This window comes from Dryobates pubescens, chromosome 30 (genome assembly GCF_014839835.1).
Source record: "Dryobates pubescens isolate bDryPub1 chromosome 30, bDryPub1.pri, whole genome shotgun sequence".
NCBI lineage: Eukaryota > Metazoa > Chordata > Aves > Piciformes > Picidae > Dryobates > Dryobates pubescens.
Window position 1 is genome coordinate 9,589,302 of NC_071641.1, and position 16,432 is coordinate 9,605,733.

General features: G+C 61.5%; 1 protein-coding gene across 3 annotated transcripts in view; it reads left to right on the top strand.

Moving 5' to 3' along the window:
- ERLIN1 (ER lipid raft associated 1) overlaps positions 1 to 6,663 on the top strand; it is a 34,412-nt gene extending 27,749 nt beyond the window's left edge. For all 3 annotated transcript variants that reach the window (XM_054174669.1, XM_054174670.1, XM_054174668.1), the window contains 5 exons: positions 1,130 to 1,188; positions 2,536 to 2,627; positions 4,015 to 4,104; positions 5,327 to 5,406; positions 6,421 to 6,663. In XM_054174669.1, coding sequence (XP_054030644.1) covers positions 1,130 to 1,188; positions 2,536 to 2,627; positions 4,015 to 4,104; positions 5,327 to 5,406; positions 6,421 to 6,639 — 540 coding nt within the window. In that variant the 3' untranslated portion in view covers positions 6,640 to 6,663. The remainder of the gene's footprint in view (positions 1 to 1,129; positions 1,189 to 2,535; positions 2,628 to 4,014; positions 4,105 to 5,326; positions 5,407 to 6,420) is intronic.
- The last annotated feature ends 9,769 nt before the right edge of the window (positions 6,664 to 16,432 follow it).

Here is a 16,432-nt window from a genome sequence, read left to right on the forward strand (position 1 = left end):
GGGGTGGCTCAACTTGAGCATTAAAGACATTGAGCAGCACTGGTCCTGGTATGGGCCTGAGGTGGTTCAGTCTGGAGCAAAGGAGGCTGAGGGGAGGCTCCCTACAGCTCCCTGAAAGGAGGTTGGACTGAGGTGGGGGTTGGGCCCTTCTGACACTCAGGGGACAGAGGAGAGGAAATGGCCCTGAAATTGTTGCCAGGGGAGGGTCAGGTTGGAGACAAGGAAAGATTTCTTTGGTGCTGTGCCCAGAGTTGGGCTCCTCAAGACAAGAGAGAGGTGGAGGTGCTGGAGCCAGGGCAGAGCAGGGCAAGGAAGCTGGGAAGGGCCTGCAGCAGAAATCTGCTGAGGAGAGGCTGAAGGAGCTGGGGATGGTTAGTGTGGAGCAGAGGAGGCTGAGGGGAGAGCTCCCTGCTCTCTGCAGCTCCCTGAGAGGAGGTGGTGGAGAGGTTGCTGCTGCTCTCTTCTCACAGGTGATGAACAAGAGGCAATGGCCTCAGGCTGCAGCAGGGCAGGCTCAGACTGGGCACCAGGCAAAGGCTTTTCCCAGCAAGAGTGGTCAGAGCCTGGCAGAGGCTGCCCAGGGAGGTGGTGGAGTCCCCAAGCCTGGAGGTGTTCCAGAAACCTGTGGCCATGGTTTAGTGGCCATGGTGGTGTCAGCACTTGATGCTCTCAGAGGTCTTTTCCAAGCAGCAGAGGTTCTGTGGCTGGCTGATGGCAGCTGCCTTCTCTTGGCTGATGGCAGCTGCCTTCTCTTGGCTGATGGCAGCTGCCCTCTCTTGGCTGATGGCAGCTGCCTTCTCTTGGCTGATGGCAGCTGCCCTCTCTTGGCTGATGGCAGCTGCCTTCTCTTGGCTGATGGCAGCTGCCTTCTCTTGGCTGATGGCAGCTGCCTTCTCTTGGCTGATGGCAGCTGCCTTCTCTTGGCTGATGGCAGCTGCCTTCTCTTGGCTGATGGCAGCTGCCCTCTCTTGGCTGATGGCAGCTGCCTTCTCTTGGCTGATGGCAGCTGCCTTCTCTTGGCTGATGGCAGCTGCCTTCTCTTGGCTGATGGCAGCTGCCTTCTCTTGGCTGATGGCAGCTGCCTTCTCTTGGCTGATGGCAGCTGCCTTCTCTTTGCCTTTCTCCCCAGGCTGTGCGTGTCACAAAGCCCAAAATCCCCGAAGCCATCCGGAGGAACTTTGAGTTGATGTGAGTAGCTGCACAGGGCAGGCTGTGGAGGGGTGGGGAGGGCCCAGCACATAGCCAGAATGCTCTGTGGAAAGCTCTTTACTTGGTGCTCAGAAGGTGAGAGGTGGGCTGCAGTCAGTGTGTGCCTGGCCAGGTGCTCTCCACTGCCATAGCTCTTTCACCTTGAAGCCTTTCAGCCCTTCCCAAGGACCTGCTGCACAGGCAGCATCCCCATGGCAAGGCTGTGCTCCTGCTGCTTGGTGGAGACTCATGGAATCATGGAAGGGACCTCGAGGCTCAGCCAGTGCCAACCCCCTGCCATGGGCAGGGACACCTCACACTGCAGCAGGTTGCTCACAGCCACCTCCAGCCTGGCTGCAAACACCTCCAGGCAGGAGGCTTCCACCACCTCCCTGGGCAACCTGGGCCAGGCTCTCACCACCCTCCTGGCCAACAACTTCTTCCTCACAGCCAATCTCAAGCTCCCCACTTCTACTTTGGCTCCATCCCCCCCAGTCCTTTCCCTCCCTCACCCCCTCCCAAGTCCCTCCCCAGCTTGCTTGCAGCCCCCTGCAGCTCCTGGCAGGCCACCAGAAGCTCTCCTGGGAGCCTTCTCCTCTCCAGCCTGCACAAGCCCAATTCTCTCAGGCTGTGCTCAGAGCAGCTCCAGCCCTCTGCTCCTCCTCCTGGCCCTTCTCTGGACACCAGTGTCCTAGAGAGAACCTGCAGAGGACTTGTAGGCTGAAACTGGGGCTCAGGGTTCTCGGTGCCTCCATAAGCTCCCCTCCAGCAAACTGAGAGCCCTGCAGGTGATTTTAGTCTGGTACATCCCCATGGAGCTGCCCTGTCCAAGCCCTTTTCCAGTGGCACAGCTGCAGCAGGTCACTGGGAGCTATGTCCATGTGAGCTGGGGAAGCTCCACCACTGGCACAGGGCTGGGCTCCTTCCTCAGGGCTGGCCCAGGCTGTCTGTGCTGCAGCTTGGAGCTCTCATTGTGTCCCTCCAAGAAGAGCCTGGCCCCAGGCTCTCCAGCACCCTTTGGGGCAGGGCAGGATGCTGTTTGGTCTCTCCTTCACCTCCTCATCTCCATGCAAGCAAACCCAGCTCCTGCAGCCTCTCCTTGTATGCCCTGGCTCCCACCCCACATCTGCAGTAGCCCTTCACTGGACTGCTCTTCCTAAGGGCCTCAAACTCTGGGCAGCATCTGGATGTGGCCTCACTGGTGCCAGGCAGAGGGGGATTAATCCCTTCCTTTGGCCTCTTGCCTGGGCTTAGGCTCACACAGCTGGAGGCAGAACTAGGCCTCATGGCTGTGAGGACCTCCTGCACCCACTCACTTCCCTTGTGACCATGTTTCTCCCCCTGCAGGGAAGCTGAGAAGACCAAGCTGCTGATTGCAGCCCAGAAGCAGAAGGTGGTAGAGAAGGAGGCAGAGACAGACAGGAAGAAAGCCCTCATTGGTATGTGGCCAGCTGGGAGTCCTCCTGGGGGGCAGTGGCTCAGGCTGAAGCTCTATTCCTCACCCACCATAAGGTTTCCTACCATTGTCTGCCATCACTGACAGCTCCCTAGAGGAGGCATGGCCAGGCTGGACCAAGAGCCATCTAGAAAGCAGCAGTGTCTGTGCTGCTGTGTCTGTGTCCCACCAGGCTCCCCAGAGCAACAGAACAGCAGGCTCCCCTGCCCTGCAGCAGGCTCCCCTGCCCTGCAGCCGGCTCCCCTGCCCTGCAGCCGGCTCCCCTGCCCTGCAGCAGGCTCCCCTGCCCTGCAGCAGGCTCCCCTGCCCTGCAGCAGGCTCCCCTGCCCTGCAGCAGGCTCCCCTGCCCTGCAGCCGGCTCCCCTGCCCTGCAGCCGGCTCCCCTGCCCTGCAGCAGGCTCCCCTGCCCTGCAGCAGGCTCCCCTGCCCTGCACCATTCTCCCCTGCCCTGCAGCAGGCTCCCCTGCCCTGCAGCCGGCTCCCCTGCCCTGCAGCCGGCTCCCCTGCCCTGCAGCCGGCTCCCCTGCCCTGCAGCCGGCTCCCCTGCCCTGCAGCCGGCTCCCCTGCCCTGCAGCCGGCTCCCCTGCCCTGCAGCCGGCTCCCCTGCCCTGCAGCCGGCTCCCCTGCCCTGCAGCCGGCTCCCCTGCCCTGCAGCAGGCTCCCCTGCCCTGCAGCCGGCTCCCCTGCCCTGCAGCCGGCTCCCCTGCCCTGCAGCAGGCTCCCCTGCCCTGCAGCAGGCTCCCCTGCCCTGCAGCAGGCTCCCCTGCCCTGCAGCAGGCTCCCCTGCCCTGCACCATTCTCCCCTGCCCTGCAGCAGGCTCCCCTGCCCTGCAGCAGGCTCCCCTGCCCTGCAGCAGGCTCCCCTGCCCTGCAGCCGGCTCCCCTGCCCTGCAGCAGGCTCCCCTGCCCTGCAGCAGGCTCCCCTGCCCTGCAGCAGGCTCCCCTGCCCTGCAGCCGGCTCCCCTGCCCTGCAGCCGGCTCCCCTGCCCTGCAGCAGGCTCCCCTGCCCTGCAGCAGGCTCCCCTGCCCTGCAGCAGGCTCCCCTGCCCTGCACCATTCTCCCCTGCCCTGCAGCCGGCTCCCCTGCCCTGCACCATTCTCCCCTGCCCTGCACCATTCTCCCCTGCCCTGCAGCAGGCAGAAGCAACCACAGCTGTGCCAGAAAGGCTGCTCTGGGTGGCAGTGGCAGCTCTGGCAGCATCAGCTGCCTGCCCTTTGTGCATCCCTGGCACTGCAGGCTGGCCCTGAGGCTGTGCGAGCAGGAAGGGAGGCGGCGGAGGGCAAGCTCCCCAGTGTGGCAGAGTGTGAAAGCAGGGGTGGGGGGCTGGGAGCTGAGCCCTGAGGAGCTGAGCTGAGCTTTGTGCCTGCAGAGGCAGAGAAGGCTGCTCAGGTGGCCAGGATTCACTACCAGCAGAAGATCATGGAGAAGGAGACGGAGAAGCGCATCTCGGAGATCGAAGGTGACTGCCCCTGGGCTCAGCCTCCAGCTGGGGCTGCTGCCAGCTGCAGGAGCCTCACACCTGGGCTTGTAGGCATCACCAGGCTGCAGGGGGAAGAAAGGGAGAGCTGGCTGCAGGCAAACCTCCTGGAGTTCAGGAAGGCCAAGTGCAGGGTCCTGCATCTAGCCAGGAACAGCAGCAGGCCCCAGGACAGGTTAGGAGCTGCCCTGCTGGATAGGCACTGGGTGGCATTCCTCCCCTCTGCAGGCACCTCTGCAGGGAGCCAGCAGTGCAGAGGGACCCTGCCAGGCTGGACAGATGGGCAGAGGCCAACAGGATGGCACTGAACAAGTCCCAGTGCCAGGGGCTGCACTTTGGCCACAGCAACCCCAGGCAGAGCTACAGGCTGGGGGCAGAGTGGCTGAGAGCAGCCAGGCAGAGAGGGACCTGGGGGGGTGGTGGACAGCAGCTGAACAGGAGCCAGCAGTGTGCCCAGGGGGCCAAGAAGGCCAAGGGCATCCTGGCCTGCATCAGGAAGAGTGTGGCCAGCAGGAGCAGGGAAGTCCTTGTGCCCTGTGCTCAGCACTGCTTAGGCCACACCTTGAGTCCTGTGTCCAGCTCTGGGCTCCTCAGGTTAGGAAAGAGGTTGAGCTGCTGGAAGGTGTCCAGAGAAGGGCAACAAAGCTGGGGAGGGGTCTGGGGCACAGCCCTGTGAGGAGAGGCTGAGGGAGCTGGGGTTGCTTAGCCTGCAGAAGAGGAGGCTCAGGGGAGACCTTCTTGCTCTCTGCAACTCCCTGCAGGGAGGTTGTAGCCAGGGGGGGAGTTGGTCTCTTCTCCCAGGCACCCAGCACCAGAACAAGAGGACACAGTCTCAAGCTGTGCCAGGGGAGGTTCAGGCTGGATGTTAGGAAGAAATTCTTCCCAGAGAGAGTAATTGGCCCTTGGGATGTGCTGCCCAGGGAGGTGGTGGAGTCCCCATCCCTGGAGGTGTTTAAGAAGAGCCTGGATGAGGCCCTTGGAGCCATGGTTTGGTTGATGAGATGGTGCTGGGGGATAGGTTGGGCTGGATGATCTCCAAGGTCCTTTCCAGCCTGGTTCATTCTGGCATTCAGAGCCAGCCAAGCTGTGCCACAGTCACACCTGTGCCAGCTTACCCTCAGGGGGCAAGGGCTCAGGGGTGGTGTGATGGAGACAGTCACTTGTTAACACTTGTTGCTGTGTCCCCCCTGTGCTGTGGTGTCAGATGCTGCCTTCCTGGCAAGAGAGAAAGCAAAAGCTGATGCTCAGTACTACACTGCTCAGAAGCTGGCTGATTCCAACAAGGTGAGCACTTGAAAGCTGGTCAGAAGAGGACCTGCTGACCCTGTTCCTCTGTCCAGAAGATGAGGGTGGGCAAACACTTGGCTTGAACAGCACACATCCCAGGGAGCAGCTGCCTGAGGTGAAATCTAGTGGTGTGCTGCCACCCAAGGAGGGCTGGAGAGGCTGAGAGCTGCCTGCAGGCAAACCTCATGGAGCTCAGGAAGGCCAAGCGCAGGCTCCTGCATCTGGGCAGCAACAGCAGCAGGCCCCAGGGCAGGTTAGGAGCTGCCCTGCTGCAGAGCAGCTCCATGGAGCAAGACCTTGGAGTGCTGGGGGGCAGCAAGGGCTGCATGGGACAGCAATGAGCCCTGGGGGCCAAGAGAGCCAAGGGGGTCCTGGGGTGCAGCAAGCAAAGTGTGGCCAGCAGGGCTGGGGAGGTTCTGCTCCCCCTCTGCTCTGCCCTGCTCAGACCACAGCTCCAATCCTGTGGCCAGTGCTGGGCTCCCCAGCTCCAGAGAGACAGAGACCTGCTGGGGAGAGCCCAAGGGAGAGCCAGGAGGATTTGGGGACTTGAGCAGCTGCCCTGTGGAGAGAGGCTGAGAGCCCTGGGGCTGCTGAGTGTGGAGAGGAGAAGGCTGAGAGGGATCTGATCAATGTCTGTCAAGAGCTGAGGGCTGGGGGGCAAGGGGAGGGGGCCAAGCTCTTTTGGCTGGGGCACAGCCATGAGCCAAGGAGCAATGGATGCAAACTGGAACAGAGAAGCTTTCAGCTCAACAGGAGGAGGAGAAACTCCTTTGGTGTGAGGCTGCTGGAGGCCTGGAGCAGGCTGCCCAGAGAAGTTGTGGAGTCTCCTGCTCTGGGGACTTTCCAACCCCACCTGGATGCTTTCCTGTGCAGACTGCCCTGGGTGCCCTGCTCTGGCAGGGGGCTGGGCTGGATGTTCTGCAGAGGTCCCTTCCAGCCTCTGATGTGCTGTGATAGTGTGTGGGGCCTGGCAGGTTGCCTTTGACAGTGCCTGGTGTGTCTCTCCTGCAGCTGAAGCTCACCCCTGAGTACCTGGAGCTGATGAAGTACCAAGCGATAGCTGCCAACAGCAAGCTCTACTTCGGCGACCGCATCCCCAGCGTCTTCGTGGACTCCTGTGCCTTCCAGCAAGCCAACCTGAGGCCTGCCCCAGAAACCAGCTTGCCCTCCCAGGAGGCCCTGAAGACCTCTGGAGAAAGCCACCTCAGAGCAGAGGAAAGCACTGGCTGAGAGAGGCGGGAAGGCTGGCTGTGGATGGGGATGCTGCCCTGCGCCGTGGGCAGAGGCACCGTGTGCCCGGACGCCTGCTGTGGAGGTGGCAGCTGGGGGCATCTCCTTTGTGTCCTGCCAGCACCACGCTGCAAGTGGCTCTGCCTCTTCCATTCCTCCCCCTGCTCAATTGGTGCTTCCAAAGGAGGGATTGTCCTGTACTAACATAACCTTATACTGGAATATTAAAAGACAGACACCAGGAAGCCTTCTGCGGTAGGTGCAGTTCTTTAGCAAGCGTTGAGTAAGAGGCAGGAGATGCAGCTTGGAGTCCTCCTCCTTCCCCCAGCGCTCCTGGCTGAGCCCAGGGCTTTCCTTTGTCCTGCCAGTGAAGCTTGCTTTGCTTTGTGGACTTCAAGGCAGGTTTCTACCTTCACTCCCTCTTTCCAAGGGCTCTGCTGGAGTGGGCTCTCCTTGGCCAGCCAGGCTGCGTCCTGGCGAGGAGTTGGTTGGTGTGAACTAGGTTGAGTAGGAGCTGCATAGCCATAATCTTCTTTCCTGTAGGCAGTGGCATTTAGGGAATGACTCAGAGCAAGCAATCTCTGACAGGCTCCTGGAGCTCCAAGCAAAAAGCCTCCTGCCTGGCTGCTTGTGACTGCCTGGAGGATGGTGCAGCTGGGTGGCCGGGGCTCACCTCGCACCCCCAACCCTGGAGCACCTCCGAGCAGCTGGCCGGAAACAGCTGGGACACCTTTGCTCAGATCCCAGCCTCCCTGGAGGTCTTTTCAGCAGGGGAAGGAGGCTGCACTTCCACTGCTCTGGCTGGCAGAAGAGAAGAGAAGAATGAAGGGACCCCACCCCCTGCACAGCAGCTCAGACCTTGGACACGGCGAAGCAGGTGAGGCGCCGCTGCTGCCCAGGGCAAAATCCACTGCTCCAAGAGGAATTGGGACCTGCCTCCTCTGGCCTTCACCAGCCATGGTGGGGAGCCTGTGGTTGGTCCTGACCTTGGTGTGTTGCAGGGCTTTTGGCTGGAGCAGTTCTGTCCTCCTGCCCTGTCTTGTGCTGTCTCCAGCCCCTGCTTCCCAGGTGCCACTGCAGGGTGAGGGAAGGAGATGTGCTTGAGGGAGGATCACATCTGCGGCTGTGATCTGCTTGCCACTTGTCCCCTGTCCTGCCTTGGCTGCTGAGCACAATGCTTGATTCTAGCACCTGGTTCTGGGGGCAGAGTGGCTGAGAGCAGCCAGGCAGAGAGGGACCTGGGGGTGTTGGTGGACAGCAGCTGAACAGGAGCCAGCAGTGTGCCCAGGGGACCAAGAAGGCCAAGGGCATCCTGGCCTGCATCAGGCAGAGTGTGGCCAGCAGGAGCAGGGAAGTCCTTGTGCCCTGTGCTCAGCACTGCTTAGGCCACACCTTGAGTCCTGTGTCCAGCTCTGGGCTCCTCAGGTCAGGAAAGAGGTTGAGCTGCTGGAAGGTGTCCAGAGAAGGGCAACAAAGCTGGGGAGGGGTCTGGGGCACAGCCCTGTGAGGAGAGGCTGAGGGAGCTGGGGTTGCTTAGCCTGCAGAAGAGGAGGCTCAGGGGAGACCTTCTTGCTCTCTCCAACTCCCTGCAGGGAGGTTGGAGCTAGGTGGGGGTTGGTCTCTTCTCCCAGGCCCCCAGCACCAGAACAAGAGGACACAGTCTCAAGCTGTGCCAGGGGAGGTTTAGGCTGGAGGTGAGGAGAAAGTTCTTCCCAGAAAGAGTAATTGGCCCCTGGGATGTGCTGCCCAGGGAGGTGGTGGAGTCTCCATCCCTGGAGGTGTTCAGGAGGGGGTTGGATGTGGCACTTGGAGCCATGGTTTAGTTGCCAGGAGGTGTTGGGTGATAGGTCATAGGTTGGACCTGATGAGCTCTGAGGTCTCTTCCAAGCTGGTTCTGTGGTTCTGGTGTTCTTCAACAGGCTCAGAGGATGATGTCTGGGCAAGAAATTGGCAAGAGCCTGAGCTAGGAAACTGTTCCATGGCTGGCAGCAGAGCAGCATTGCTGGCCCCTGGACCCACCACTAGCTCAGAGATGGCCTCTGCTCTGCCAGCCTGAGTAGCTGTGTGGTCAGCCTGCCCTCCCATGCCCTCAGGTCCCCCAGCTGCACTCATTGGGGCTGACCTTGAGCCCTTCTGTCCCTGCCACCATCTGCAGCCTCATGCCAAGCAGTGGCCTCAATATTACCTCTGCCAGTGGATTCCTCAAGTGAACTGAGTGGGCTTCAGGCTTTCCAGGGCTGTTCTGTTTGGCTAAACTCACAGTGGCAGCCTCTCTCCTCAAGGAAGCTGCAGCCCAGGAGGTTGCAGCTCAGCATGAGGAGGAACTTCTTGCCTGGGAGGCTGCCAGAGGCCTGGAGCAGGCTGCCCAGAGAGGTTGTGGAGTCTCCTTCTGTGGAGCCTTTGCAGCCCTGTCTGGCTGTGTTCCTGTGTGCCCTGTGCTGGGTTCTCTGCTCCTGCTCTGGCAGGGGCTGGGACTGGAAGCTCTCCAGAGGTCCCTTCCAACCCCTCACATCCTGTGAGCTGTGATCCTGTGAAGGGAGGTCACACACTGAGGAGCAGAGGAGGGCACTGCTGTCACCAGCAGAGGTTGCTCAGGAGCAGAGGAGGGCACTGCTGTCACCAGCAGAGGTTGCTCAGGAGCAGAGGAGGGCACTGCTGCCACCAGCAGAGGTTGCTCACACTGAGGAGCAGAGGAGGGCACTGCTGTCACCAGCAGAGGTTACTCAGGAGCAGAGGAGGGCACTGCTGCCACCAGCAGAGGTTGCTCACACTGAGGAGCAGAGGAGGGCACTGCTGCCACCAGCAGAGGTTACTCAGGAGCAGAGGAGGGCACTGCTGCCACCAGCAGAGGTTGCTCACTCTGAGGAGCAGAGGAGGGCACTGCTGTCACCAGCAGAGGTTGCTCAGGAGCAGAGGAGGGCACTGCTGTCACCAGCAGAGGTTACTCAGGAGCAGAGGAGGGCACTGCTGCCACCAGCAGAGGTTGCTCAGGAGCAGAGGAGGGCACTGCTGTCACCAGCAGAGGTTACTCAGGAGCAGAGGAGGGCACTGCTGTCACCAGCAGAGGTTACTCAGGAGCAGAGGAGGGCACTGCTGCCACCAGCAGAGGTTGCTCACTCTGAGGAGCAGAGGAGGGCACTGCTGTCACCAGCAGAGGTTACTCAGGAGCAGAGGAGGGCACTGCTGTCACCAGCAGAGGTTGCTCACTCTGAGGAGCAGAGGAGGGCACTGCTGTCACCAGCAGAGGTTGCTCACACTGAGGAGCAGAGGAGGGCACTGCTGCCACCAGCAGAGGTTACTCAGGAGCAGAGGAGGGCACTGCTGCCACCAGCAGAGGTTACTCAGGAGCAGAGGAGGGCACTGCTGCCACCAGCAGAGGTTGCTCACACTGAGGAGCAGAGGAGGGCACTGCTGCCACCAGCAGAGGTTACTCAGGAGCAGAGGAGGGCACTGCTGCCACCAGCAGAGTTTACTCAGGAGCAGAGGAGGGCACTGCTGCCACCAGCAGAGGTTACTCAGGAGCAGAGGAGGGCACTGCTGTCACCAGCAGAGGTTACTCAGGAGCAGAGGAGGGCACTGCTGTCACCAGCAGAGGTTACTCAGGAGCAGAGGAGGGCACTGCTGCCACCAGCAGAGGTTGCTCACTCTGAGGAGCAGAGGAGGGCACTGCTGTCACCAGCAGAGGTTGCTCAGGAGCAGAGGAGGGCACTGCTGCCACCAGCAGAGGTTACTCAGGAGCAGAGGAGGGCACTGCTGCCACCAGCAGAGGTTACTCAGGAGCAGAGGAGGGCACTGCTGCCACCAGCAGAGTTTACTCAGGAGCAGAGGAGGGCACTGCTGCCACCAGCAGAGGTTACTCAGGAGCAGAGGAGGGCACTGCTGTCACCAGCAGAGGTTACTCAGGAGCAGAGGAGGGCACTGCTGTCACCAGCAGAGGTTACTCAGGAGCAGAGGAGGGCACTGCTGCCACCAGCAGAGGTTGCTCACTCTGAGGAGCAGAGGAGGGCACTGCTGTCACCAGCAGAGGTTGCTCAGGAGCAGAGGAGGGCACTGCTGCCACCAGCAGAGGTTACTCAGGAGCAGAGGAGGGCACTGCTGCCACCAGCAGAGGTTACTCAGGAGCAGAGGAGGGCACTGCTGTCACCAGCAGAGGTTGCTCAGGAGCAGAGGAGGGCACTGCTGTCACCAGCAGAGGTTACTCAGGAGCAGAGGAGGGCACTGCTGTCACCAGCAGAGGTTACTCAGGAGCAGAGGAGGGCACTGCTGTCACCAGCAGAGGTTACTCAGGAGCAGAGGAGGGCACTGCTGCCACCAGCAGAGGTTGCTCAGGAGCAGAGGAGGGCACTGCTGTCACCAGCAGAGGTTGCTCAGGAGCAGAGGAGGGCACTGCTGCCACCAGCAGAGGTTGCTCAGGAGCAGAGGAGGGCACTGCTGCCACCAGCAGAGGTTACTCAGGAGCAGAGGAGGGCACTGCTGCCACCAGCAGAGGTTGCTCACACTGAGGAGCAGAGGAGGGCACTGCTGCCACCAGCAGAGGTTGCTCACTCTGAGGAGCAGAGGAGGGCACTGCTGTCACCAGCAGAGGTTGCTCAGGAGCAGAGGAGGGCACTGCTGCCACCAGCAGAGGTTGCTCACACTGAGGAGCAGAGGAGGGCACTGCTGTCACCAGCAGAGGTTACTCAGGAGCAGAGGAGGGCACTGCTGTCACCAGCAGAGGTTACTCAGGAGCAGAGGAGGGCACTGCTGTCACCAGCAGAGGTTACTCAGGAGCAGAGGAGGGCACTGCTGTCACCAGCAGAGGTTGCTCACACTGAGGAGCAGAGGAGGGCACTGCTGTCACCAGCAGAGGTTGCTCAGGAGCAGAGGAGGGCACTGCTGCCACCAGCAGAGGTTGCTCACTCTGAGGAGCAGAGGAGGGCACTGCTGCCACCAGCAGAGGTTGCTCAGGAGCAGAGGAGGGCACTGCTGTCACCAGCAGAGGTTACTCAGGAGCAGAGGAGGGCACTGCTGTCACCAGCAGAGGTTACTCAGGAGCAGAGGAGGGCACTGCTGTCACCAGCAGAGGTTGCTCACACTGAGGAGCAGAGGAGGGCACTGCTGTCACCAGCAGAGGTTGCTCAGGAGCAGAGGAGGGCACTGCTGCCACCAGCAGAGGTTGCTCACACTGAGGAGCAGAGGAGGGCACTGCTGTCACCAGCAGAGGTTACTCAGGAGCAGAGGAGGGCACTGCTGTCACCAGCAGAGGTTACTCAGGAGCAGAGGAGGGCACTGCTGTCACCAGCAGAGGTTACTCAGGAGCAGAGGAGGGCACTGCTGCCACCAGCAGAGGTTACTCAGGAGCAGAGGAGGGCACTGCTGCCACCAGCAGAGGTTACTCAGGAGCAGAGGAGGGCACTGCTGTCACCAGCAGAGGTTACTCAGGAGCAGAGGAGGGCACTGCTGCCACCAGCAGAGGTTACTCAGGAGCAGAGGAGGGCACTGCTGCCACCAGCAGAGGTTACTCAGGAGCAGAGGAGGGCACTGCTGCCACCAGCAGAGGTTACTCAGGAGCAGAGGAGGGCACTGCTGTCACCAGCAGAGTTTACTCAGGAGCAGAGGAGGGCACTGCTGCCACCAGCAGAGGTTGCTCACTCTGAGGAGCACAGGAGGGCACTGCTGTCACCAGCAGAGGTTGCTCAGGAGCAGAGGAGGGCACTGCTGTCACCAGCAGAGGTTACTCAGGAGCAGAGGAGGGCACTGCTGTCACCAGCAGAGGTTACTCAGGAGCAGAGGAGGGCACTGCTGCCACCAGCAGAGGTTACTCAGGAGCAGAGGAGGGCACTGCTGTCACCAGCAGAGGTTACTCAGGAGCAGAGGAGGGCACTGCTGCCACCAGCAGAGGTTGCTCAGGAGCAGAGGAGGGCACTGCTGTCACCAGCAGAGGTTACTCAGGAGCAGAGGAGGGCACTGCTGCCACCAGCAGAGGTTGCTCACTCTGAGGAGCAGAGGAGGGCACTGCTGTCACCAGCAGAGGTTACTCAGGAGCAGAGGAGGGCACTGCTGTCACCAGCAGAGGTTGCTCAGGAGCAGAGGAGGGCACTGCTGTCACCAGCAGAGGTTACTCAGGAGCAGAGGAGGGCACTGCTGTCACCAGCAGAGGTTGCTCAGGAGCAGAGGAGGGCACTGCTGTCACCAGCAGAGGTTGCTCAGGAGCAGAGGAGGGCACTGCTGTCACCAGCAGAGTTTACTCAGGAGCAGAGGAGGGCACTGCTGCCACCAGCAGAGGTTGCTCAGGAGCAGAGGAGGGCACTGCTGTCACCAGCAGAGGTTGCTCACACTGAGGAGCAGAGGAGGGCACTGCTGCCACCAGCAGAGGTTACTCAGGAGCAGAGGAGGGCACTGCTGTCACCAGCAGAGGTTACTCAGGAGCAGAGGAGGGCACTGCTGCCACCAGCAGAGGTTGCTCACACTGAGGAGCAGAGGAGGGCACTGCTGTCACCAGCAGAGTTTACTCAGGAGCAGAGGAGGGCACTGCTGCCACCAGCAGAGGTTGCTCACTCTGAGGAGCAGAGGAGGGCACTGCTGTCACCAGCAGAGGTTGCTCAGGAGCAGAGGAGGGCACTGCTGCCACCAGCAGAGGTTGCTCAGGAGCAGAGGAGGGCACTGCTGCCACCAGCAGAGGTTGCTCACTCTGAGGAGCAGAGGAGGGCACTGCTGTCACCAGCAGAGGTTGCTCAGGAGCAGAGGAGGGCACTGCTGCCACCAGCAGAGGTTACTCAGGAGCAGAGGAGGGCACTGCTGCCACCAGCAGAGGTTACTCAGGAGCAGAGGAGGGCACTGCTGTCACCAGCAGAGGTTACTCAGGAGCAGAGGAGGGCACTGCTGTCACCAGCAGAGGTTACTCAGGAGCAGAGGAGGGCACTGCTGCCACCAGCAGAGGTTACTCAGGAGCAGAGGAGGGCACTGCTGTCACCAGCAGAGGTTACTCAGGAGCAGAGGGGGGCACTGCTGTCACCAGCAGAGGTTACTCAGGAGCAGAGGAGGGCACTGCTGTCACCAGCAGAGGTTACTCAGGAGCAGAGCTGGAGGAGACTTGTCTCCAGCTGGTACTCACTGGGCTTGAGCCCTGCTCAGTGCTGGCATCAAAGCCTGGCCTGTAGGCTGGATGAGCAGGGTAGGTTCTGCCAGACTGGAGATGACAAGGAGCAGGGGCATGAGGGAGAGCTCCCTGCAAGATCCCTGTGTGGGGAGCAGGAAAGCTTTCCAGGCTGGTGCTGGCAGGGCTGCTCCCCTGTGGCTCTGAGCCTTGCTGGGCCAGGTGGCTGCATGGCTTTTGCCATTGGTGGCTGTCCCTGGCTGGATGTCATCCTGCTCTGGCTGTGCATCAGCCACCTCCCACCCCTGTGGTGTGAGGCACACCAGGGGTGCTGCTGCAGCTTGCAGGCCTGCAGCAATGTGTGCAGTGCCGAGTGCCTCCTGCAAGAGCTGCCTCCAGCCCCCTCTGCTTCCCCAGCCCCAGGGGGTGTGCAGGAGGAGGGGATCCCGTGGCCAGGCAGCTGGGGTGGAGCTGCTTTGCCTGCCTGCTGCAGGGGCCTGTGTGGCCCTGGGCCAGAAGGGGTCTGGGCAGTGGAGCCACAGCTGCTCCTCCCAGGAGCCACCAGCCAGGGCTCCCAGGTTTACATGCACAGTGTTAGGCTCTTTTGATAAAGCAGAATAAAAGTATTTTGTTAGCACTCCTGGGTGGCCTGATGTGTCCTGCTGCAGGGGGGGGTATGCAGCTGGGGGTGGGGGATGCCTGTGCCTCCTCCCCCCCTGCAGCAACGCTGCAGCTGCTTGCATGTGGCCAGCTGCAGGGCTTGTGCCGCCCTGGGCGCAGCCTGGGCTCAAAGCCAACCACGGGGGAGTGGAGCTGAGCTGCCAGGGCAACAGCTGCAGGCCTGCTCTGCTCCAAAGCTCAGGGTGGGAGCTGAGCCCAGCTGGCCCTTGGCCCTCCCCAGCTGAGCTGCTGTGTTGCTTGCATGCAGCCAGTGCAGGCATGGCCAGTGTGTGAGAGCTGAGTCCTGGGGGGGCAGCAGGCTGCTCCCCAGGCACCAATGCTGCCTGCAAGCAGGAGGGCTTGGCCTGGGCCAGGGTGCTGGCAGCTGAGCTCTTTGCCACAGGGCTGGGCTGCAGTCCCAGGGCCAAGCTGTGGCAAGGAGCCAGCAGGGCTGCGTCCTGGGGGGTCACAGGGGCTGGCTGCAGCATCCTGCAAGCCTCTGTGACAGCTTCTTTTCAGGCAGCTGGCAGGAAGTGTTGCCCTAGGGTGACACAGCTCAGGCACAGGACTAGGGAGCTTAGCTCAAGCCTTTCTTCCACCTGGTTCCACCCAGGCCAGGTCCAGCACCCTGAGTGAGCCTCGAGCAGCTCCCTGCCCTCTGACAAGTGAAGTCCCTCAGGGCTCAGCACTGGGACCAGTGCTGGTTAACATCTCTGGTGGTGCCAGGGGCAGTGGCACTGAGGCTCCCTCAGCACCAAGCTGTGTGCTGCTGCTGACAGCTGGAGGGAAGGATCCATCCAGAGGCACCTGGGCAGGCTGCAGAGCTGGGCCCAGGACAACCTCAGGAGGCTCAACAAGAGCAAGGGCAAGGTCCTGCAGCTGGCTCAGGCCAATCCCAGGCACCAATCCAGGCTGGGCAGGGACTGGCTGGAGAGCAGCCCTGGAGGAAAGGCCTTGGGGGTGCTGGGGGAGGAGAAGCTCAGCAGGAGCCAGCAGGGAGCACTTGCAGCCCAGAGAGCCAAGCAGAGCCTGGGCTGCAGCAAGAGAAGTGTGGCCAGCAGGGCCAGGGAGGGGATTCTGCCCCTCTGCTCCACTCTGCTGAGACCACAGCTGGAGCTCCGGGGCCAGGTCTGGAGCCCCCAGCACAGGAAGGCTCTGGAGGGGCTGGAAGGGGTCCAGAGAAGGGCCAGGAGGAGGAGCAGAGGGCTGGAGCTGCTCTGCTCTGCAGACAGCCTGAGAGAGTTGGGCTTGTGCAGGCTGGAGAGGAGAAGGCTCCCAGGAGAGCTTCTGGTGGCCTGCCAGGAGCTGCAGGGGGCTGCAAGCAAGCTGGGGAGGGACTTGGGAGGGGGTGAGGGAGGGATAGGACTGGGGGGGATGGAGCAAAAGGAGAAGTGGGGAGCTTGAGATTGGCTGTGAGGAAGAAGTTGTTGGCCAGGAGGGTGGTGAGAGCCTGGCCCAGGTTGCCCAGGGAGGTGGTGGAAGCCTCCTGCCTGGAGGTGTTTGCAGCCAGGCTGGAGGTGGCTGTGAGCAACCTGCTGCAGTGTGAGGTGTCCCTGCCCATGGCAGGGGGTTGGAGCTGGCTGAGCCTTGAGCTCCCTTCCAGCCCTGCCAGCTCTGGGAGGCTGTGATTCTGCCAAGAGACAGCCAGCAACACCACTGCCTTCAGTCTTTATTGGTACAAAACCCTTCAACCCAAACCATATGAAAAAAAAAAGGGGGGGGAGCTGGTTTCACAACAGGTGCCTCAAAGGGTCGCCTAAGGGTCACCTAAGGTCATAAGTTAACTGCTGCTGTAGAAAAGGAAATTGCTTTTCAGGAGACCCCTAATGGAAGGGGTAAGTTCAGAGCTAGAAGCCGTGTGGGGAAGCCAAGCCTGGCTTGGACCTGCCAAAGCCCCTGGCAAGACCCCTCTGTGATTGTCCCCGCTCCAGGTGGTGGCCTCAGGGCACAGTCCCCTGGCTCAGCGCTCCTCCTGCCCCTGCCAGCCTGGTGAGGGATGCCAGGAGCTACTCACTGTGGCCCCAGCAGGGCACATTCATGTGGTCAGGGGAGAAGGCT